General features: G+C 44.8%; 1 protein-coding gene across 2 annotated transcripts; it reads left to right on the top strand.

The window, feature by feature from the left end:
- UBE2Z (ubiquitin conjugating enzyme E2 Z) lies at positions 1-24,151 on the top strand. Of its 2 annotated transcripts, XM_077459792.1 has the most exons (7): positions 4-295; positions 1,965-2,037; positions 5,262-5,449; positions 7,818-7,929; positions 8,013-8,125; positions 18,638-18,728; positions 21,730-24,151. In XM_077459792.1, the coding sequence occupies exons 1-7, from the start codon at positions 105-107 to the stop codon at positions 21,898-21,900; spliced, it is 939 nt and encodes a 312-aa protein (XP_077315918.1). In that variant the 5' UTR covers positions 4-104; the 3' UTR covers positions 21,901-24,151. The 2 variants fall into 2 exon arrangements, with proteins under 2 accessions (XP_077315919.1, XP_077315918.1); XM_077459793.1 differs by lacking the exon at positions 7,818-7,929 and having other exon boundaries at positions 1-295.
- Positions 24,152-24,392: the final 241 nt, after the last annotated feature.

The raw sequence follows: 24,392 nt of genomic DNA, 5'->3' as shown, positions 1-24,392 counted from the left end.
GGCGGAAGTAAACAGATTGTCTGGCCGGTGTTTCTATGACACTGAGAGTCGCTCTGGCCGGTCTTCTCTGTGCTCCGCAATCCCGGAAGCGAGTGTGAGGCAGAATGGCGGAGAGTCCGGCGACTGAAGCGATTATTCTCCCGGGAGCGGTGGGTGGAGGAGTGGTGACCCACCTGAGCGCCTTGCAGCCCCCGGGGACCTCTCACCTGGCCGCCTCCTCGGTGTGGGACCCGACCGCCAGCGCCGACTGGGACAACGAGAGGGCGTCCGCCCAGTGTGTGCTCCGGATCAAACGGTGAGCGGGGGAGGGGAGATGTCACCGGACATACACTGTGCGATCACAACTAAACCAGCGGATCGCTCTGTAGCCGGTCAGGCAGGCTCATGTACTGTGTAGATGGTGGTAGATGTAAAGGGGATCGTACGATCAGATTGTATAATGTATGGGCAGCAGGTGATGATGACGACTTGCTGCACTTTCACACGTCATCAGGATCCTAAAGACCCTCTCCGTTCCGGGCAGATCCCCCCCAGTGTGGTATACACATCCATTTTTATATCTGGAGACATCTGGCCAGGGGAGGGGAGGGCAACCGCCACCTTCCAGCTGTTGTGGAACTACATGTCCCAGGAGGCCCTGCAACACTGACAGTTACTCCCAGGAGTGATGGGACTTGTAGTTCCACAACAGTTTGCAGGCTGCGGCTCCTCTAATGGGGGGGGCAACTGCAGCCCTCCAGCTGTTGTAGAACTACAAGTCCCATCATGCCACTGGGAGTCGGTCTTGTAACCGTCAGTCTTACAATGCCTCTTGGGACATGTAGTCCCACAACAGCTGTAGGGCCACACAGGGATTCTGTTAGAAATCACAGGCCCTGACAGGCCCCCCACTCACCGATCATATTATTATATTTGTGCTAAAAATACACCAAAATCATTTATTATATCTATGACATATTTACTGGACCCTCCCCCCGCTCTCCACCCTGACACAGCCCCCTGTGTGTTTGCAGCAGCTGCTGGTGGGAGAGGAGAAATGCCTGAAAATCTAGAGGAAAGAGGGGTGCACTTGGGGGGGCTGTAAAACAGGGATGGGGGGGCGCAAATGTTAGAACTGATCCACCTGCAGCTGGAGGGAGTGGAAGAAAAGCCAGCAGTGCTCCAGGGGAGACAGAAGAGGGTCGGTGTTTGCAGTAAGACAGATCTAGTGGCCCTCCTGCTCAGTAGGTGCCTGGGTACCCCCTTTTTGAACGGATGGGGCCTGTGCCCAGTACAGGAGGTCCGACTGTACTGCCTTATCAGAGGCTCTGGGGCCACAGTTTTCCCTTCCCTGATCTCTTTATGGAGTCAATCCCTGCTGAGCAAGAAGATGACAGGTCCATCCCTGCACCTGTCAGGGCGCCGCTCTCCCCTATGGGAAATCGGATGACGACGGACTGCAGTGTCCATCATCACCCGATCCGATGACGGATGGAAAAGTAATTTTGTTCCTCCATCACACTTTTTCGGATCGGAGCGGGTCGGATGTCAGCGGACATGTCACCGCTGACATCCGACACTCCATAGGTCTCTATGGAGCATCCGTTCAGGTCCGCCTGAAAAACTGACAGGTAGACCTGAATGGATCAGTCAGGTGAAAGAGGCCTAAGGGTGAAGGTCTGCTGTAAGGAGCTGTCATGTTCATTACAAGAAACTACAATGAGGGTGAAAGCACAGTCTGTTTATTCTCTTCCTCCTCCATCCGTAGATCAGATATTCACACATTGATATGTCAATTATTTTGTGTTCTGACATTTGCCCGTTCAATAAATAGAATCTGCCACATCTGAGACGTCCATTTCATTGTGCTTCTTAAACCAGGAAACTCGGTATTTCTAGACGCCCGTCCCTTTCACTTTCATTTCTTGTGTACAGGGTGTGGTGTGGAGTCATTGTGCTCTAACGGTCTTGTTTTCTTCATTCAGGGATATTATGTCCATCTACAAAGAACCTCCTCCTGGGATGTTTGTGGTGCCTGACCCACATGACATGACAAAGGTAAAGGACTCTCCATGTCTTCTAAGTTTCAGACCGGGAAAACCAGAGTCTGGAATGTTTCCTGGTACAGCACTTTGTTCTTTGTTTGGTCATGACTTGTTTTCTAAGGGTTATTCCAGAGCTGATTGATCTACCAGGTGACCAGAGATAATTGAATCCCAGATGACGGATGGCCTGTGCACCTTTTTAAAAAGGAATTCAGTTTTTATTTATTTTTTTAATTCAAGTTTGTTGCTGTTAAAGTGGTTCTAAAGCCTAAATTTTTTTTTTATCTTAATGTATTCTTTGCATTAAGGTAAAAAATGTTTAGGCATCAGATTTGTTCCTTCACCCCCCCCCCCCCCCCCCCTTTATACTTACTTGAGTCCTTATTTGATCCAACTCCATACACATCTACAGCTCCTCTCTCCTCTAACTTCCTGGTCTCCCTGGCTTTGCTGGGGCACCACTGCTGTCAATCAAAGCCATTGACAAGGGAGCTGGGGGCGGGGTCCAGGAGTGAGCATGCACAAGTATCCCCATGGGAAGTGGCTTCTCATGTGGGGCATGGGACGGAGAGGAGGAGCCAGGAGCGTAGGCGGGGTACCTGAGAAGAGGATCTGGGTCGCTCTCTGCAATTAATTTGCACATAGCAAGTATAGAGATGTTCGCTATTTTAACCACTTCCCACCTGCCATATAGCAAAATGACAACCGGAAAGTGGTTCTGTTATCCTGACTGGGCGTCGTATGCTGTCCAGCAGGATAAGCAGCGGCAGTCAGTCTGACACACCGCATCTCCGATCTCGGTAAAAAGAGCCTCTGATGTAAGCTCTTTACCACATGATCAGTTCTGTCCAATCACAGTGTAAATGGGCAAAGCCATGTATCGGCTTTTCCTCCACTCACACTGGCAGACGCAAATACAGGAGAGACGATCGGCTGCTCTCCTGACAGGAGGAAGGGTCTGCACTAATTGATTATTAATGCAGTCCCCTCCGCCCCCCGAGGATGCCCAGTAGAGCCCACCAGGGATGCCAATCAGTGCTGCATATAAGTGCCACCTCATCAATGTACCCTCCTTAGTGACTTTTATCTATAGGTAAGCCTAGAATAAGGCTTACCTATAGGTAGTGGAAATATTACCTAAACATGCTCCGTTTTAGCAGATATTTCACTGATGATGTAATTGGCGCATGCGCTGTGAAGAAACAGACCTTTGTGTCGTTTCTTCACAGTGTGTGCCATTACTGACGGCTCCTGGGAGCATACGTGGGAGTGATGTCATGTGGCTCCGGCCAGTCACAGAGCCGTCATCCCCGACCCCCGGAAGGAAGAGGGGCAAAGATGGACACAGCCTGCACAGGGGACAGCGATGGTATCGTTTACAGGTAAATGTCGCATAATGGGCTAGTTTACGATGCATACAAGCCCGTTATGCCTTAAATTTGCAGGAGCAAAAGAGGAAGTAAAACCCATCGTGGTTTACTTCCTCTTTAAGCTTTCCATAAATGGGTCCCCTTTTTCGGACAAGCAGCGGAATGTGTAGTTGGGGGAATCGTCCCCGCTGTTTATTTGTATTCTGGCAGCGGAGAGACTTCTATAGCATGCTGTACTGATCGGGCAGAAATTTGCCAACCGCTGTGATTGAACAGAAATTTATCGGTAGATCGACTTTTGTTCAACCAAAGTGCCCATACATGAATCACATTTCGGCCAGTCCCTGCTGAACAGGTTGAATATCGATCCATGTATAGTGAGCTTTAGGCATCGTTCACACTTGTGGCTTGGGGGGGAGGGGAAGAGCCACAGTTTTATCACCACTCGACCACCTGCCTGGACACTAACATACAGCATGTCACTTTTGGCAGGAAGTGCTGCCACCAAACACGGCTAATGAAGTTCTATGGGGCCGCACAGCAACTGCTTTCAGTGCGTATGATTTTGGAGTTGTAGTATGACAATTATAGGATAAATTAGATGCTGAGGAGGTGGCATATCACCACCTGTCAAATGCCTCTGAAAAGAAAACCAAATCATTTATGGCTTACCAAAATTTTAAGTATCTAAGCTTCCAGTGTGGGGCATGTATATAGCAATGTTTAAACACAGGTCAAGTATGCCTTGGTTGTAGCTCCAACAGTAACATGCCAAAAGCCTTGACTCGCTTAAAGTGGTTGTAAACCTCAGACATGAAATATGAACAAAGCATATCCCTCTCTTGTCTCGCTAAGTGTAATTTCTGTCTGCTGTTGTCTTCTGCTATCAGCAGTAATCACTTCTGACAAATTTTTCCTGACACTAAGAGAAAAATGCCGAAAGGGGAGGGACCTCCAGCTGATTGACAGCCTCCGCTCTGTTCCTGTGTGGGGGGGGGTTTGTCTCTTACCTCCAATCAACTCTCTTTACTGAGCTCTGCAGAGTGTAACCAGCTCTCCGCCCCCCTTTTTATGACAGCTCGGACAAGCTTTATATATTGGTAAATTTGATGCAGAAAAGAGAAGACTGCAGATAAACAGGTACAACTTATGTAGGGGGGTTTGTTTCATCTCTGTTTATCACCTGAGGCCAGTCACTTCACTGGGTATATGTGAGGATTTACAACCACTTTTTAAAGCAGAGCTTCAACCAAAAGGGGAAGTTCTGGTTGTTTGCATCCTCCCCCCCCTACCCCCGCACTGTTACAGTTGGCACTTTTGGGGAGGGAGCTGGTACCTGGTTTTATTAGGTACTCGCTCCCACTTCCGGTCAGATCCGTGGCGATCTGAGCGGAAGTTGAACCCCCCCCCCCCCAAGCTTTCTGGGACTGTGGGAGCATTCACAATGCGTGGCTTGCGCATGCACAGTAGGAAACTGTGAAGCCGGCGTCTGCACCCAAAGTCGAATAAAGATTTGGCTTGGGTGAGGTATTTGTAGCTGCTGACTTTTTATTCAATACAAACCGCTGTTGCAGCTGCTTACTGCTGTGTCTGCTTTGCTGGTTACAGTTCAGCTTTAACAGGGATTTTATATACGCTCACATTTATTACCCTGTTAAGTAAATGGGTAAATTGTGTCCCCCCCCCCCCCCCATCCCCCATTACAATAAAGGGTATAGCGCTGCATGGAGCATCCTGTGTGATTAGTGTGCTGACTACAGAGAGCAGAGCTGCCAGCTGTTATAAGGCAATGTTGGCTTTATTGAGGTGGCCGATGAATTTTACATTGTATGTACTTTGTCACGTAGCAACCTTCTTGTTTTTGCAGATCCATGCACTCATAACTGGTCCATTTGACACCCCATATGAAGGAGGGTTCTTCTTATTCTTGTTCCGATGTCCTCCAGATTACCCCATTCATCCACCACGAGTAAAACTGATGACAACGGGCAACAGCACTGTGAGGTTTAACCCAAACTTTTACCGAAATGGCAAAGTCTGCCTTAGTATCCTTGGGTGAGCATATCCATGTCATTTCCTTCACTGTAGGTTTAAAGCTGATGTCTGAGCACAACTATTTTCACTATTGCCAATGAAATGAAAGAGCTAGGTGGGTAGAGACTGGAGAATGCGGGCAGCAGCTCCACCCACCCCTGTCAGTTCTGATATGATTACAATAGTGCCATCTGTGCAGGAGTACCAGGGGGCGGGTCACGCTGGGCTTGCAGAGGGTGCAGTGGTGACCAGTCTTCACAACTAGATATTTATGCCCATGGGCAGAATAAATTGCAGGACACCGGTACTATTGTTTAACTGCTTTGTGCCCAAGGGTAAAACAAATCTACATGCCTAAGCCCAATTTTGTGATGTTGACATGTGTTAGCAAAACCATACATATTGTCACAACTATTTTGTGCATCCAGGTGGATTATACCTTTTTTTTATTTCTTTTTTATCAAAGGAATACTGCCCCAAAATAAATAATTAATTTAGCCGTATATTTCTTGGAACTACCATAACCTACCACCACTGACGATCGCAGGGATACCATATAAGTGTATGTCAGGTGTTGCATGTACCTGTAGTACAGCCCAAAACAATAGTAGACATTTTGCTTCCCTTTTTTTTTTTTTATTATCCTACCTAAAACACACTGACATTTTTATTATTATTCTTTTTCTTTTTTTTTTTTACGCACACATTTTTTTTTTTCTGCGTAAGGAGAGCAAGCGATACAATGTATCTCTCTCCTCCCTTCATAGAAAAACAAAACACTGGGGTGGGCTTCGCAGTGCCTGATCACTGTGATAGCCAATGAGAAGCTATCACAGTGATCAGGAGACCCAGAATCACGAGTTCCGTGTCCCAATCGTTAGTACAGGGCCTGGGGCTCACAATGAGACCCCGATCTCTCTAGGAGTGCATCGTGTGGGAGCGCACTAAATGCGGCAAGTCCAAGAATGGATTTGCCTAATTTGTCGACTCCCGTGCACATGCGCGGGAGTGACGTCATCGCGGCTTCGCTGAATGGCAGCAGCGGAGCTGCGAGACGCGACTCCCGTGCGCATGCGCGGGAGTGACGTCATCGCGGCTTCGCCGCTGTGATTCGTCGGAGCTGCGAGACGCCACCAGCAAGATGGATGCGGCGGACTACAGGGGACAGCGCCGACTTCGCTGGCTCCTGTGTCAGGTAAGTGACACATAATGAGCTACTATGCGATGTGCATGAGATCAGAGGCTCTCTCCCTCCCTCATTAGCTCAAAGACAGCAGTGAAAGTCATTGGCTCCTGCTGCTGTCGATCAATCACAACCAGTGAGGGGGAGCAGGGCTCAGGAGCGCACACAGGAGTGCCCCAATAGCAAGCCGTTTTCTATGGGGGGGGGAAGGAGCCAGAAATGTCAGCAGGGGAACCTGAGAAGAGGAGGATCGGGGCTGGTAAGCATAATATGTTTGTTATTTTAATTTTAAGATAATCAAGCGTTTACAATCACTTTAAGTGCCAGTTCACTACCAGGCATATAAAAGCCATATAAATAGCCATATTGTATAACCCACAGGCTTCATTATTCGTATACAGCAAACCATTATTAAATAAATTATTCTTAACATCCTTAAAACCTGCTGTCTGAGGGCCCGGTCACCGCTACTGCATTGTGGTAAATGTTGGTAACATATGTGATGTGTGTTGATGTGCTGCAGTGCCATTCATTTTGGGTGGACCTCAATACACTTCCACAGCACATTGCAACCCCTTTTTTGTGAAGGAAAATAAAAATCCTTCAGATATGATTGAAGGTAGATCGTTTTGTGTTTGGCACGCCAATTCAATATGTGTGATGGGCCCCGACAAAGCTTCTTTAGGGGCCTGGCATCAAGTTGACATTTGTGGTCTCTCCTATAGAACTGATCAGATTGTCTGCCTGTGTAATTTTTTGAAAACAAAGGGATCAAGGGATGGTGTGCTGATATCACTTCAGACCAGCATCTGCCAGCAGGATGAGTGCGGAGCTCCTTGGCGGTGCCAAGTTATGGGAAGAGGATCGGAGGAGTCGGGTTCCCAGCAGAGATGATGTTTAAATACTTGCACTCTTGACCTGTTGACAGTTGCACTTTAGCCATTCTAGATAGCGTTGCTGGTGGTGGAAAAATGTATCCTTCTTCTCTTTGGTTAAAAATCTGTGTCTGAATGCTGAGGGGTTTTTTTTTCAATTGTTTGTATTTTATGAACATTGAAGTGGATAAGTACCGAGTGACTCATGGAGAACAATTAGTGGAAATAACCTGAAACTTTTTGTATAAAACAGGTTCACAGTAGTCTGAGTTGCAGGACGTTGATCATTGCTTTTTTTTTTATTTTTAATTTTTTTTCCCCCCAATACCAGTACATGGACAGGACCTGCATGGAGTCCAGCTCAGAGCCTGTCTTCAGTACTCATCTCTATCCAGTCCCTGATGACTGAGAATCCTTATCACAATGAACCTGGCTTTGAACAGGTATTGGTGTTATTGTGCTCTCACCTCCTGAATCTAGTCCTTTACAACCTATTATGTAATACTCACCCTATGCTCTTCCTTAGGAGAGACACTCAGGAGACAGCAAGAACTACAATGAGTGCATTCGTCACGAGACCATCAGAGTGGCAGTATGTGACATGCTGGAAGGCAAGTGCCAGTGTCCAGAGGCCTTACGGTAAGTCTTATGTTGTGAACAAACTTTTTCCCCTGGCCTAGTAAAGGAAATTTACTTTATGCCCACACCCTTTGGAAGACAACAGAGGACACCAACTAAGTGAAGTATTAAGATACTTTAAAAACTTAAAGCGGAGTTATGCTTAAAAATAAAATAAGTCAGCAACTACAAATACTACAGCTGCTGACTTTTAATAATCGGACACTTGCCTGTCCCAGGGTCCAGTGATGCGGGGGAACAAAGCCCCACTCATCTCCCCCCTCCTCTCTGCGGTGCAGGCATTGTAACTGTGGGCGCCCGGCTGTGGCTTCACAGCCGGACACCCACTGCGCATGCGCAAACCACGCACTGTGACTAGCCAGGCAATTGTCTGGGACCTGTGACATGTCCCAGATGACTGCTGAGAGGGAGGGGGAGAGCTGATCTCCCTTCCGGTGCCACGGGGTGCCTAGAGGAAGTGGGAGCTGGAACCCATGTCAGGAGATCACCTCCCTTAAAGCAGAAGTTCCATTTTTGGGTGGAACTCCGCTTTAAATTAAAAGACCATTTCTCAGAAACACGTAGCCATGCCTCTTGGCCATAGGTCCTTCCCCATGTGAGGCTCTTGGCTTCACAGTGGTTCTGGGAAGTATCTTGTAATACTGCACTTAGTTGGCGCCCCCTGTTGTCTTACCTTGTGTTACAGAAATCATTCCTTGTGTTACAGAAATCATTCCTGTCTCTTGGTGGAGCTGCCACGTATACAGATTACTCCTATATGCATTCATGGACTTTTGTAGTATCTTTGAGCATTTATCACTTTTATTACCACTATATTGGAATACCTATTGGTTTCTACTGCTGTTTACTTACCCCACAATCCCCAGTTGCCCCTTTGCTGGAGCCTTGTGAAATGCCTAGTACCTCTTCGTATGGGAGAGCATGGAACTCTCTTCCTTTCACACTTCATCTCTGTGCCTTCAGTGTTACGTGCCTTGATGTCCAGTAGCCAGTGTTGTCACGAGGGTGAGGGTCCTTAGCCTGTGGACTGAACAAGTGTCACGAGGGGAAGGGTCCTTAGCCTGTGGACTGAACAAGTGTCACGAGGGGAAGGGTCCTTAGCCTGTGGACTGAACAAGTGTCATGAGGGGAAGGGTCCTTAGCCTGTGGACTGAACAAGTGTCACGAGGGTGAGGGTCCTTAGCCTGTGGACTGAACAAGTGTCACGAGGGGAAGGGTCCTTAGCCTGTGGGCTGAACAAGAGAAAATCTGCTGTTTCCCCATCTAATAGTGTATATAAGGGAATCTCCACTGCTGGCTGTTATACCCAAACAGTGACTGCATATGACAGATGCAGTTGCTGTTTGGCTAAAAATGTTCTATCCAGGTAAAATAATGATTGAACACGTTGCCATTTTTCTAGGTAAACATATTTCTAAAGGAGCTATTGTTATGTCGGTAACAACCCATGCAATCTATACATACAAAGACACCAAAACAAATAAGTTCAGAAATGAAGTTATGTGTAATAAAATGGAATGGTACAGAGAAAAAGTATTGAACACTGTAAATGAAATGTATTTAATACTTGGTACAAAAACCTTTTGTTGGTAATGACAGCTTCAAGATACCTCCTGTTTGGAGAAACTAGTCGCATGCATTGCTCAGGTGTGATTTTGGCCCATTCTTCTACACAGTCTTCAAATCTTGAAGGTTCGGTGGGCCTCTTCTATGAACTCTGATCTTTAGTTCTTCCCATAGCTCTTCTGTTGGATTCAATTCAAGTGATTGGCCGGGCCATTCTAGCCGCTTTATTTTTTTTTTCTTTGAAACCAATTGAGCGTTTCCTTGGCTTTGTGTTTGGGATCATTGTCTTGCTGAAATGTCCACCCTCTTTTCATCTTCATCATCCTGGTAGATGGCAGCACATTTTTATCAAGAATATCTTTGTACATTTTTCCATTCATCCTTCCTTCAATAATATGAAGGTTTCCGGTACCGTATGCTGAAAAACAGCCCCACACCATGATGTTCCCACCTCCAAACTTCACTGCTGTTATGGGGTTGTTTTTGGGGTGATGTGCCATTTGACCTCCAAACATGGTGTGTATTATGGCATCTAAAGAGTTCAATTTTGGTCTCATCTGGCCAGACTATATTCTCACAGTATTTCACAGGCTTGTCTGAATGTTGTGCAGTAAACTTTAAAGGAATGTCAACATGCTTTTTCTTCAGCAATATAGTCTTGCATGGTGATCATACAGCCCATGGCGGTTGGGTGCATTACTTTGTTTTCTTTGAAACAATTGTACCTGCTAATTCCAGGCCTTTCTGAAGGTCTCCACAAGTGGCCCTTGGCTCTTGGACAGTTCTTCCGATTAATTATTTTCATGCCTCTGGTCGTGGCTAGTTTATGGTGAAATTATGTTCTTTCCACTTCCAGATTATGGCCCTAACAGTGCTCACTGGAACATTCAGAAGTTTAGAAATCTTTCTGTAACCAATGCCTTCATTATGTTTTGCAACAGTGGTCTTGAGAGAGCTCTTTGCTTTTACCCATCATGAGATGTCTCTTGTGTGACCCCTTGGTTGCGCAAAATCACATACTTGTACGTGATTTCATGCACGTGGGAGTCAATCGGGGGGGTCCGGTGGCCATGATGGCCCTTGTGACCCGTCAATCGCTCAGAAGAGAACCGGAGCAGCGGTGTGCTGATGTAAACAAAGCACAACACTGCTCTGTCAAGGAGGAAAAGAAAGAAATTGTGTTTCAGCCAAGCTGAATCACGATCTCTCTCTTCATCCAGTGTATCTGTCCCCCCACAGTTAGCAAGCCCCTCCCAGGGAACACAATTAACCTCTTGATTGCCCCTGGTGTTAACCCCTTCCCTACCAGTGTCATTTATATATTAGTGCATTTTTTTATTTTATTTAGCATGATCAGTGTATTGGTGTCACTCGTCCCCAAAAAGTGTCCCTTAGGGTCAGATTTGTCCGCTACAGTGTCGCAGTCCCGCTAAAAATTGCAGATCACCACTATTACCAATAAAAATGAAAAGTCCATAAATCAATCCTGTAATTTGTAGATGTTATAACTTTTGCAGAAATCAATCAATATACGCTTATTGGGATTTTAATTTCTGTTTTTTTAATTTTTTTGTGGCCTAAACTGATTGAAATTTTTTTGGATATGTATTATAGTGGAAAGTAATATATAAAAAAATAAAAATCTCCCCAAAATTGTCAGTATTTTTTTGTTTATAGTGCAAAAAATAAAAACTGCAGAGGTGATCAAATACGACCAAAAGAAAACTCTATTTGTGGGCATAAAGACATCAGTTTTCTTTGGGTACAGCAGGTAAAGCGTCGAGGTGGCGTATCACAACAAATGGCCTGGTCAGGAAGTGGGTAAATCCTTCTGAAGCTGAAGTGGTTAAAATGATATTTACCTAGAAAAATGGTGACGTGTTCAATACATATTTTACCTTGTGTGTGTGCTTTACAGTATTTGTGTTTTCTTGTTGATAACAACCAGATGGAGACTGCATTGCATTCTGCATAAACTGGTTTTCTTTGCGTGCACAACGAATTGCAAACTATTCTTGTGTAAGTGGCTAATATTTGCTTCATACCATGTGATGCGCTATAAAACATTTTGCTCACTAGGTTGATTCGAATGGTTTTCCAACAGAACAAATCAAAGAGAAACCTGCAGTACATGTGCCAAAAGTGCTTACATTCTAAGGGCCGTTCCCATCTCTCTGGTCTGTTGGGGTTCATTATTGGGCATTGTGTTTAAAAGCCAACTCTGGGTAGAGAGAGTTTTTTTCAAGGGTTAACCTGCTCGTATTTGTCTAGATCAGGGGTCTCAAACTGGCGGCCCTCCAGCTGTTGCGAAACTACAAGTCCCATGAGGCATTGCAAGGCTGACCGTTACAAACATGATTCCAAGAGGCAGAGGCATGATGGGACTTGAAGTTTTTCCGACAGCTGGAGGGCCGCCAGTTTGAGACCCTTAGTCTAGGGCAGTGATGGCGAACCTTGGCACCCCAGATGTTTTGGAACTACATTTCCCATGATGCTCATGCACTCTGCAGTGTAGTTGATACATCATGGGAAATGTAGTTCCAAAACATCTGGGGTGCCAAGGTTCGCCATCACTGGTCTAGGGGATTGGAGAAAGGAGATACTCACCTAATCCTCTCTGCACAAGACCAGTCCCGGGGGGGGGGGGGGTAACATGTTTTAGGAAGCTTTGTTTCTCGGGGATTGTCCTGGGCACTTGTAGTCTTCCCGTTTTTTGTGTTTTTGTTACCTTCTCCTGGCCCAGCGTGACATTGTCATTATGGAGTTGGAGGTGGCTGCACAGCTTTTGCTTTCTGTGGGACATGACCACTGAGATTTGTTGCTCCTTCAGTCTGCCCGGGGACTGTGAAGCGTGCGGGGGCTCTGTGGCCCCTGCTTGGCGGGGAGGAGGAAGTGGCCACTTGGCTTCCAGGACTGGGTACAGCAAATGCAGTCCAGGCTGGTTAATCCAGATGTAGAGGCACCACAGTGTACGGTAGTGCCTTTTTATATTGTGTGTTGTGCTGAAACGCAGGTGTGTTCCTTTAGTGCAGGGATATGCAATTAGTGGACCTCCAGCTGTTGCAGAACTACAAGTCCCATGAGACACAGCAATACTCTGACAGCCACAAGCATGACACCCAGAGGCAGAGGCATTATGGGACTTGTAGTTTTGCAACAGCAGGAGGCCCGCTAATTGCATATCCCTGCTTTAGTACGTTTAATAAAAATAATAATAAACTTTATTTTATGTAGCGCTTTTTAACCCAGGGGTTGACAAATTTGCTTGGAATCTAGGAGCCAGCTAAAAAAGTTAGGAGCCAGGTCCGTGACGGCGATCTGGACCTGTCCCTGGCCTGACATGGAGACGAGTGAGGGGAAGATGGCCCCCAGCCCCCCACATATGAGATCACCACTCATTGGACACACCGCTCGAGTGCTAAATGGCCGCTGTGATTGGTCATTTAGCATGATCTGTGATTGGCTGTATCCAAGGGACATGGCCAACACAGAACTTCCCCGATGCTCGCCCATGGCGGCGTGCAGAGGGGAAGTAAACAGGAGGATGTCTAGGGACGCCCTCCCGGCAATTGGTGTCCGTGCTGTAGACATCTTTCGTCTATAGCGCGGGCACGAAGTGGTTAACAAAAGAATGTGACTATTATTTCCGACATATTCCCGCTCATTTACTGCCATTTACCTGCTAAGGGTTCGATCAGGTCCGCCTGAAAAACTGACAGGTGAACCTGATCAGACAGCCCTTGTGAAAGGGGTCAAGCAGGGAGGATTACAAATAATATTTTTTTTTTTCCTTAATTAAAATAATTTTTTTTTTTACTTTTTACAAAAAAAAAAAAAAAAAAATTACAAATATATATATATATATATATATATATATATATATATATATATATATATATATATAATATAATGAGAAGCCATTTACCAGCCACCACACTCACCGTTGGGCAAAAAACAGGCAGGGGAGCTTCACTCCATTAGGAATTAGCATTATTGGAATAGGGTGTAATTTCTACATCCACCACAAGATGGCGCCAGACTACCGAAAGATTTTAGAAGGCCGCAAAGCCGCGGCCTCAATTACTGGCCGGCGCGGCCCGATGGAATTGCGCGGCGGAGTTCGGGGTCCAAATGGAGACAGGATACCCCAGCAGCGTTGCCCCAGTCGCCAGGACACGAAATCTAGGCGCAAATGCGACCTGGCGACCGGGGTTTGTCGAGCCCTGTTTTAACCACTACAATACAGGGCACTTTCGCCCCCTTCCTTCCCAGCCCAATTTTCAGCTTTCATCGCTCTAGCGCTTTCAGTGACAATTGCGCGGTCATGCTACCCAAATGAAATTTTTATCATTTTGTTCGCACAAATAGAGATTTATTTTGGTGATATTTATTCACGACTCCGTTTTTTATTTTTTGCGATATAAGCGCAAAAAGCGGAAATTTGGAAAAAAAACTATATTTTCTTTTTTCTATTTTAAAAGAAATCCAATAAAATCAAATTTTGTCATAAATTTAAGCCAAAATTTATTCAGCTACATGTTTTTGGTAAAAAAAATTCCGTTAAGTGTATAATAATTGGTTTGTGTGATCACGGACATATGTACGCAAATGATCATGTACATATGTGTGCAGGTGATCACGTACATATGTGTGCAGATAATCATTGGGACATGTGATTTTAGTTCAGTGCTAGACAAAACCAGGTCGCATTGGCGACTAGAATCAGCGACCTTGCGCCTGGGGCAGCATAGCTGGGGGTATCCTGTCTCCGTGGACAACCCCCCCCCCCCCCCCCCCCCCCCCCCCGCGCGATCACGTCGGGCCGCGCCGCAGGCGGCCGGTAATTGAGCCCCCGGCTTTGAGGCCTTCTGTGATCCTATGGTTCCTTCTGGAATCTGGCGACCTCTTGTGGTGGCCGTTGGAATTACAACCAACAATGCTAATGGGCCAGTCTTTCTCCATCCCTTTACTTAGAACCCCTAAACAAAACAAAAAAAATATATATATTATATTATTTATATATTTTTTTTTTTATTATTTATTCTAACACCCTAGAGAGTAAAATGGTGGTCGTTGCAATACTGTCTGTCACACCGTATTTGCACAGCGGACTTACAAGCGCACTTTTTTTGGGGGAAAATTTTTTATTTAATAAAAAAAAAAAGACAACAGTAAAGTTAGCCCAATTTTTTTTTTTTTATATTGTGAAAGATAATGTTATGCCGAGTAAATCGATACCCAACATGTCACGCTTCAAAATTGCGCCCGCTCATGGAATGGCGACAAACTTTTACCCTTTAAAATCTCCATAGGCGACGTTTAAAAAATTCTTCAGGTTGCACGTTTTGAGTTACAGAGGAGGTCTGGGGCTAGAATTATTGCTCTTACTCTACCGATCGCAGCGATACCTCACATGTGTGGTTTGAACACCGCTTTCATATATGCGTTCGCTTCTGCACGCAAGCTTGGCAAGACAGGGCGCATTTAAAACAATTTTTTTTTCTTATTTTAACTTTTATTTTTATTTTTTTCACTGTTCTTTTAAAAAAAAAAAATGTGTGTCACTTTTATTCCTATTACAAGGAATGTAAAAATCCCTTGTAATAGAAAAAAGCATGACAGGTCCTCTTTTATATATGAGATCTGGGGTCAGAGAGACCTCACATCTCATATTTACACTAAAATGCAATTTAAAAATGTCCCTCTAAGAGCTATGGGCAATAACTTGGAGACAGGTGGGGGGCTGGGAGCTATCTTCCCCTCACTCGTCTCCATGTCAGGCCAGGGACAGGTCCAGATTGCCGTCACGGACCTGGCTCCTAACTTTTTTAGCTGGCTCCTAGATTCCAAGCAAATTTGTCAACCCCTGTTTTAGTTGGACATATGTGGGGGACATGTTTTTATTATTAGGGACATGTGTTTTTATTTTTTGGGGACATGTATGTTTTGGGGACATGTGTGTTATGGGGACATATGTGGGGACTGTGTTTACACTGTGTGGTGTGTTGTGTGTTTACACTAGACTGAAGATCAGTGAGTAAAAAGCTGTAAAAAACAGCTCATACTCACTGATCATCAGCCGGCTGCAGCAATCTGCTCTCCTCTCCTCAGCGATGACTTCTGTGTGAGGAGAGGAGGAGCCGATTGCCTAGCAACCAGCTGTTTGTTTACATCACATGACGGCCGTGATTGGACACGGCCGTCATGTGATCAGGAGGGCCAATCACAGAGCCCTCCTGCCAATCTGAGATGCGCCGTGTCCCGGTGACACGGGCGCATCGGGATCGCGCCGCTGCGCGGGCACGCGATCCCGCTCCTCCTGATGGACGTTCCTGAACGTCCTATCAGGAGTAGACGGCTCCCACCCGGCCGTATATGTGCATTGGCCGGGTGGGAAGTGGTTAAAGGTGGCTTCTCAAAGTGCTTTACAAGAAAACCGCAAGAAATACACAGGATAATTATCCGGGGGGGGGGGGGGGGATAGAAAGGTGCGTAAAGAATCAAAAAGAAGAGCGTGCGTGCGTGTTTAGTTAAAAAAAATAAAAATAAAATAAACACCACACATGGCAGAGCTGCGTTTTTTACCACTCTTATGCTACAAAGGTGGCAGAGGGTGGCGCACATATGCTGCAGCAGAAATGCTTTGCATTGCAGCCTGGCACAAATTAGCCCTGTGCCACTGCTGGCTTAAGAAGACCCATGTGCATTGCCAAGTTTAATGAGGTAAACCCTTTCAAACCACTTTGACCTACAGGTAAGCCTAGATTAAGGCTTACCTGTAGGTCCAAGCAATATCTCCTAAACCTATATGGTTTAGGAGATATTTGCCCGAAAATGGGCACCGCTGTCTACGGCGCATGCGCCGTAGACAGCGGCGCGCAGGCGCACTAAACGCGGCAAGTCCAAGAATGGAGCTGCCTAATTTGTCGACTCCCGTGCGCATGCGCGGGAGTGACGTCATTGCGGCTTTGCCGAATGGCAGCGGCGGAGCTGCGAGACGCGACTCCCGTGCGCATGCGTGGGAGTGACGTCATCGCGGCTTCGCCGCTGTCATACGGCGGAGCTGCGAGACGCCACCAGCAAGATGGATGCGGCGGACTACAGGGGACAGCGGCGACTTCGCTGGCTCCTGTGTCAGGTAAGTGACATATAATGAGCTACTATGCGATGCATAGTAGTCCATTATGCTTTACCTTTGCAGGAAAAAAAAGAGGAAGTAAACCCATCAGGGTTTACTTCCTCTTTAAGGGGTTAAAACAGGTGGCGAAGAGGCAATATCTCCACACTGCCTGTCAAATGTCCTCTGAAGAGCAATCCAAATGTCAATTGCTTTTCAGAGAACACCACTAGCACCTACTATATTCCAGTTTGCTGTACACAAGCTGAAATGCTGAGAGGGTACGGGAATACATAATACTATATCAAATCACCCATGACATGGCAAGCTGAGGGTCTCCGGTCTGACAATTCCCGGATGTGCATTCCCTTCCCCAATCCATATTACATAGCAGCAGCTGTACCACCTTTGTTTGCTTCATATGTGTGCATTCTCAAGTAACTATAGAATGAGGAGGATAATATTTCATTCACAAGCGGATGGATGAAATACGGACATAATGTCCGCATGTGAATCAGATCTAAGGCCCCTTTCACACATCTGTGTGTTTATTGGTGCTTTTTGCACAAATGCACTACAGTTCATTTACATGGTTTCCTATGAGACACGTTCACATCTGAAAGGGTCAGAGACTTTTAACGCAAAATGGTGCTTTATTGGTTCAATATACTTCAATGGAGAAGCTGCAGAAAAGAATGTAATGGCAGTAAAATCTCGTGTGCAAAAATCAAAACGCACTGCAGAAACGGATCAAAAGCAAAAACTGCATAGGTGTGTACAGAGCCTTATGCTGGCCTCACAGATCAATTTTCAGGTGAAAATATTTAGACGAAAAATCTTTGTACATTCACTGAATGAAAGAATGTTGTTTGAAATTTTCACTTGTTTTTAACATTCTGTTTTGAAAATGAATGTAATTTCTGAACGAAAACCACATACATTGTCTGAAAATTCCTCTAAGAAGTTTTCTATTTCCAAATTTTCCCATCACTGTGGTTGAAAATGAACGTCAATTTGACCCACTTTTTTTTTTTTTTTAAAGGTTATTAATCGGCCAACTAATCGATTTATGAAAATAATCGTTAGTTGCAGCCCTAAACAAATGCACATAATTTTGCAGGTAATAAAATAGCATTGTTTTTTTTTTTTTTTTTTTTTTTTTTTTTACTGCAGCCTGTAAATCATTGCACTCACAATCAGACCACGGGTGCAATGCCAGCCTCCTACAGACTCCGTCAGCTGTCTGGCTGTACCTTCTATATGGGTAGACAGTTGCAGTAGTCCAGGAAGAAACCATGAACTCACAAGAGTGCTCACTAGTGCCCTCCCAGTCGATGGCAAACTACAAGCAGTCTGTCACGGAGGCAGACAATACAACACTGTTTTCAAATTGTGACAGTGGATGTGGGGAGAGGATCCCCCGTCCGTTACCACAATGAGGGATCGGGGGTGGTGGCAGGTATAATAATAATAATAATTATTATTATTATTATTATTATTATTATTATTATTACACCCTAAATACACGTGTAACATGTTACAAAGGTTGAATGTGTCTTTAAATGGATTTTGGGTTTGCGCCTACCTTTTTGTCTTTTGCTCAGGTGTCTGGCTTTGCTGATTGCATTGGTTAAACCCTCCAGGCTAACTACAATCCTTGGCATGGCCCATCTCCCATCCATCTTCCATTCTTCCCGTCTTCGGACAAGTCTCTGCTTCTAATCTTAGGCCCATCCACCCAGGATAATGAAAAGAATATGATCAAGGTGTGACGATGCCATTGGCAGGAGATGGCATTCATTTGGTAACCATCACTCTTTTTCTTGCAGGACCGTTATGGAGAAATCGTTTTTGGAATATTATGATTTTTATGAAGCAGTTTGCAAAGACAGATTTCATCTACAAGGACAGAGCATGCAGGTAATGAATTGGGTTTGTTTATGGCAAATGTAAATGAACCTGTTTAATAACTTGGTGGTTAAAGCTCCGTTCACACTAGTGCGACTCCAAATTTGATCAATTTTCAGTGCGACTTTACACTCTCTGGCACTCAAGTTGCATCAAAGTAGTGAAGAAACCTTGTCGATGGGCTGGAACTTGTCATGTGACTGTGTCCAAAGTCGCATGGCAAGTCACACTAATGTGAACGGAGCCGAAACCAATGAAGAGAATCGGAGCTCCCCGTGTGTTTACTATTTCTGTTGACATCTCAGTTGGTTTATGTACAATAAAGCGCAATACTTCTAGAGACAAGCTATCTGTTTGTTTGACCAAAATCTACCAATAGGAGCTAGAGTGGATCTACAGTGCACAGGCCCAGTCTAGCCCCTGACTTGGTACACAGGCCTCCTGATTGGCAGATTGAGACACCGTCTTGGAACTAAAGCATTGATGTCAATCTTGACGCCTTGCTTTTTAAAGATTTGTGAATGCTGCATGTTTTGTTTGGGTGAATTTCCTGCATCTTCACTGATCCGGGTAGTTCAGCTGTTCGCATATTTCATCATGGGCTGTAGAGTTCGCCCATGGGAAAATGTGAAGATGAAACGTGAGGACGTTTCTGACCAGCCGTGCAGGGAGCACTAACCAACCTGTGGTTTTGGAGGTGCTATAGGACTATAACCGATGCCCCCTGATGTCCTGTTTGGGGGAATTTAAGTTTCACAGCTGCAACAGCTTTTTCTGCAATAGTTCCAGAGCTGCTGAGCAAGGTTTAACTTTCTTGGAACTTGTACAGAGGAAATTATATCTTAACCCTTTCCCTTTCAATTTTGGTGGTATTTGATCAATATTTGGTGGTAACTTTCTTGATCAATTTAGCCCAATATGTATTCTGCTACATATGTTTGGTTAAAAAAAAATCCCAATAAGCGCATATAGATTGGTTTGCACAAAAGTTATAGCATCGAAAACCAAGGGATATTTTTATTTATTTTTGCTAGTAATGGTGGTCATCAGTGGGACTGCGATATTGCAGTGGATATCCGGACACCTAACTAACACTTTTTGGGGACCAGTAACGCTAATGCAGTGATCAGTGCTAAAAAAAAAAAAAAAAAAAAATGCTATCTGTCACTGTTAACATCGGGGGCACGCAAAGGGGTTAAATGTGTGCTTAGCTGGTGTTTTTATCTAAACCTGTGAGAGGTGCTTTTACTAGAAGTCATGGATCCTATTCCCTGGATCCATGCTTTCCCTCTTGGTAGAATGGCAATCTGCCTTGTTTACATAGGCAGACCACCGCTCTGTCTCTCCTTCTTTTTTTTTTTTTTTAACATTATTATACGCTTTCATTCTCTGCCACAGTGTCTTTTAACCGCTTGCCGACTGCCTCACGCCGATATGTCAGCAGAAGGGCTCGTACAGGCAAACTAACATACCTGTGCGTTGCCTTTTAAGAGGCGGCCCACGGCAAGCTCCGTAAGTGGGGTCGCGGGTTCTGCGGACTCGATCGCCTCACGGAGAGGAAGAACGGGAGATGCTTATGTAAACAAGCATCTCCCTGTTCTGCCTAGTGACAGTGTCACCCCCCCCCCCCCCACAGTTAGAAACACTCCCCAGGACATACTTAACCCCTACACTGCTGCCGAGTGGTTAACCCCTTCACTGCCAGTGTCACACTGATTTATGTATAAATGACAGTGGTCCCTAAAATGTGTAAAAAAAAAACGCCATTACTAGTAAAACTAAATAAAATCTTAATAAAAATGCCATAAAACTATAACTTTTGTGCAAACCAATCAATAAACGCTTACTGTGATTTACCAAAAATATGTAGAAGAATACCTATCGGCCTAAACTGAGGGAAAAAAAAAGTTTTTTTTTAATATATTTTTGGGGCATATTTATTATAGCAAATGTAAAAAAGAATGTGTTGTGTGTGGTTTTTTTTTTTTTTTTTTTTTTTAATAGCGCAAAAAATAAAAACCACAGGGGTGATCAAATACCACCAAAAAGCGCTATTTGTGAGGAAAAAAAGGACGTCAATTTTGTTTGGGAGCCACGTCACACGACCACGCAATTCAGTTGAAGCAACGCAGTGCCAAAGTGTTCTGGTCAGGAAGGGGGTAAATTCTTCCGGAGCTGAAATGGTTAAAGAGTCTTCTCCAGATCCATTGCTCTTCCTAAATATACAGGATCCGGTGCACACGTGCCACGCAGACCTGAATGGATCTGGAGCTGGACACTCTTTAAAAGACCCTGTGGCAGAGAATTAAAGCGTACAATAACGTTTAAAAAAAATGAAACTTTATTCCTAAAAAGACAAAACTGTAATTTCTGTTCACCTTTTGAAAATCCTAGTTGCCTGGCTGTTAGCACACTGGCCTCAAACTGACACCGGGGATGGGGGGATTTACTAAAAGCTGGAGCATGAAAAATCTGGTGCAGTTCTACATAGAAACCAATCCCCTTTTAGGTTTTATTGGCAAAGCTTAAAGTGATTGTAAAGTCTGCCCTTTATTTTAATAGAAAAAAAAAAAACATATACTTACCTGCTCTGTGCAGACACTGCTGTGTCTCAGCCAATCGGGAGGTATTGACAAGGCTCTCCTGGACATCGCTGGATAGAGATGGGACTCGGGTAAGTATGAGGGGGGGCTGCTGCACACAGAAGGCTTTTTATCTTAATGCATTAATATAAAAAACTTTTTGCCATTACAACTCCTTTAATTGAACCAGGCTGAAGTTAGAAGCTGATTGGCTACCATGAAGATCTGCAGCAGATTCTATGTGACACCAGTTTTTAGTAAATCTCCCCCTATGTAGCCACTATACCTTCCCTAGCTGTGATGCAACATAACAGCCAGGCAGTTGGCTTTTTCAAAAGGATCAGCTTACTTATTTCTCTGACAGGATTCCTTAGGCTGATGTGTTCTGGAAAATTCGTGTTTGAAATAATCATTTTTTTTCCTGGTTTTAGGATCCATTTGGCGAGAAGCGAGGGCATTTTGACTACCAGTCTCTGCTCAGCCGCTTGCAGCTTATCCAGCAAAGAGTTCGGGAGAAACACCGGTGTGAGACTGTGGATATAGACTCAGAATCCAGCTCTTCTGAAACAGAAATGGACACCCAGGGGAGCTCAAACCCCTAAACTATGGCAATGTAACCTGTAGAATGCAAGTCGCATAACCGTAGCCAAGTTCTTAAGGATTACACGGACAATAAAAAGACTTTGTTGTAAACAAAGCCCCGATTTTCTTCTGGCTGCTGTTTGGGGGCAGAGTCAGTCCATCTCTCTGCTAATCCTTAAGGGAATGATGGCCTGTAACCATCCTATAGACAAGAGGCTGGGGCTTGGACTAATGGAGCCTGGATCGAACACGAAGGCGGCGCACTTTCATGGATTCAATCCTTTTCTTCGTGAAATGGTCATTTAGTGGCCCAGACAAGCCAAAGAGTTTTATCGCAAACAAATTAAGCCTTCCCCAGCCATGGGATTAACCAGTTGCCATTTTTAGCTGCAGACCTGATTATGCACCCCCCAAACCCCCCTCCTACATTTTCACCCCCAGAGAAGTGCACTTTGTCTACTCTAATGGGCATTGTCCATTTCCCTGTTCTATATATTTGGTACTGGGATAAATCAAGGCTTCAATGTCTTTTTTTTGTTTTTTGTAATTTTTGTGATGGTTGTAAATTTTGATGAGAAAAGTGTATACATCTCTTATTTTACTAAAATTGTATCGTACAGACAGAATTCAGGGACAAAGAAAAGGTCCATTTAATCTGTTTACTTAACTAGTGGATGGAATTGGCATAGATGCCAGCTAAAGGAGTACAAGAGTTTGAGCCATAACGCAAAGAACATTAATAAGGGCATATGGGTATGTGACTGTTATGAGTATTGGGTTAGTGTACGGGACAACAAGCGCAATTAGCTAGGCTCTTTTATACAAAAACTGCAACATATCGACTCCCTTTATTTCGGAAGGCTCAGTATTCTAATTTGTAATTTTGCAAAGTCAGATAACTTGTAAAATTGAAAATGTAAAGTGGTTCTAAAGTCTAAACATTTTTATCTTAATGTATTTGTTGCATTAGGGTAAAAAATGTTTAGCTATCAGTTTTTTGCTCCTCGCCTCCCTTTCACCTTACCCTCATTTGATCCTGCACTGTACACGTCTGCAGCTCTTCTCTCCCCTCACTTCCGGGTCTCACTAGGGCATCGGGAGCCATTGGCTCCTACTGCTGTCAATCAAAGCCAGTGATGAGGGAGTAGGGGCAGGGCTTTGTTCCGCTGTCTGTGTCAATAGACGCAGCAGCAGGGCTTGGGGGGTACCCTCCAAGGGAAACGGCTTCCTGTGGGGGCACTGGACAGGGAGGAGGAGCCAAGAGCGGCAGTGGGGACATGAGAAGAGGACGTTTGGGGCCACTCTGTGCAATTTAATTGCACAGAGCAGGTAAGTATAGACATGCGTGTTTTTGTTTTTCCTTTTACATCCACTTTGTTACCCTAAAAAAGAAATATATTGGATCCTGTTCCTTTAAGGCATGTTATACAGCACAGTGCTTGTGCTGTGTAATTTGGCCCCCTCTAACACCTGAAATACCTGGCTGATCCTGCCAGTTTCTACCCTCCCCCCTGTAAACTGACTATGGTATATCATAGCTGCTGAGCCCTGATACTGTGGTCAGTTTATGTGCCTCCCTCATCCACAGCTCTGCTCTGTATGTCCCCCATCCCTCCCTGTCAGCTCCGTCCACTCCTGCTAGTTTCCTCCTCTCCTCGTCAGCGGGGGGTACCCAGCACCTCCCCCTGCAGCCATCAGATCGGGAGTGGAGACCAGGGGACGGTCGCATGAGCGCTGAGTGGCGCTCGCAAATAAGGTATTTTATACAGCATATTTTTTTTTATAAATGACATACACTGGGGTGCTTAATGTTCTATAACAGATGGAACCATAATAGGAAAAATTTGGCTTAACAAATGCTAACTCTAGGGAAATATTTTTTTGTTTAGAAATAGTTGAAAAGGTAACATTTGTCTGGTTTTATTTTCTGTTTGTTACCCCATTGGTGACCCTGTGACACCCCTGAAATGGGGTGAGTGGGTGACCAAGATGTGTCCCCATTAGAGATTGCCCATCCTTTTTTTTTTTTCAAATATAAACTTTATTAATTTTTAGAGATGCCCAACATGGGCGTTAACAAAACATGTACACAAAAGGGGGGAGGGAGGAGACAGTAATACATAAAAATTGGGGGCATATACATATCTTTTAACTGACAAATAATAAAAAAATCTTGACAGGGGTTCTAACCCTTTGCTCTATGCAAATAAAAAAAATAGAACAGCTTGGGACTAAGCTGGACATATTGCATAAAATCTGTAAACAATAAAAGTTTATAAAAAAAAAAAGGGTCAGATTTGTAAATATAGGTAGCCAAACCTGTTGTATTTCTCCCCCTAGCCCCCCCCCCAGCAGCTGATAACTAATCAAATCCTGCGTACAAAACAAATACTATAGATGACATTTGGATTCAATATGTGTGTGGAGAACAATCCTACCCCTTGACTGTCATTTAGAATTCATGCAATCGCAAACCTTTTAGCCCTGGGTCACACTGATGCAATGCGGGAAA

The sequence above is a fragment of the Lithobates pipiens genome, unplaced genomic scaffold (assembly GCF_037356315.1).
Source record: "Lithobates pipiens isolate NorthernLeopardFrog02 unplaced genomic scaffold, aLitPip1_a1.2 Scaffold_28, whole genome shotgun sequence".
Lineage (NCBI taxonomy): Eukaryota > Metazoa > Chordata > Amphibia > Anura > Ranidae > Lithobates > Lithobates pipiens.
Note: the sequence above shows the minus strand (reverse complement) of the source record. Positions and strands in the feature narration are given on the sequence as shown.

Excerpts from the sequence above, each read along its gene's own strand:
- UBE2Z (XM_077459792.1), top strand. The coding sequence starts at position 105 with ATGGCGGAGAGTCCGGCGACTGAAGCGATTATTCTCCCGGGAGCGGTG. Across the intron at positions 296-1,964 it reads TGTGTGCTCCGGATCAAACG|GGATATTATGTCCATCTACA; the intron begins GTGAGCGGGGGA and ends TTCTTCATTCAG. Across the intron at positions 5,450-7,817 it reads GTCTGCCTTAGTATCCTTGG|TACATGGACAGGACCTGCAT; the intron begins GTGAGCATATCC and ends CCCCAATACCAG.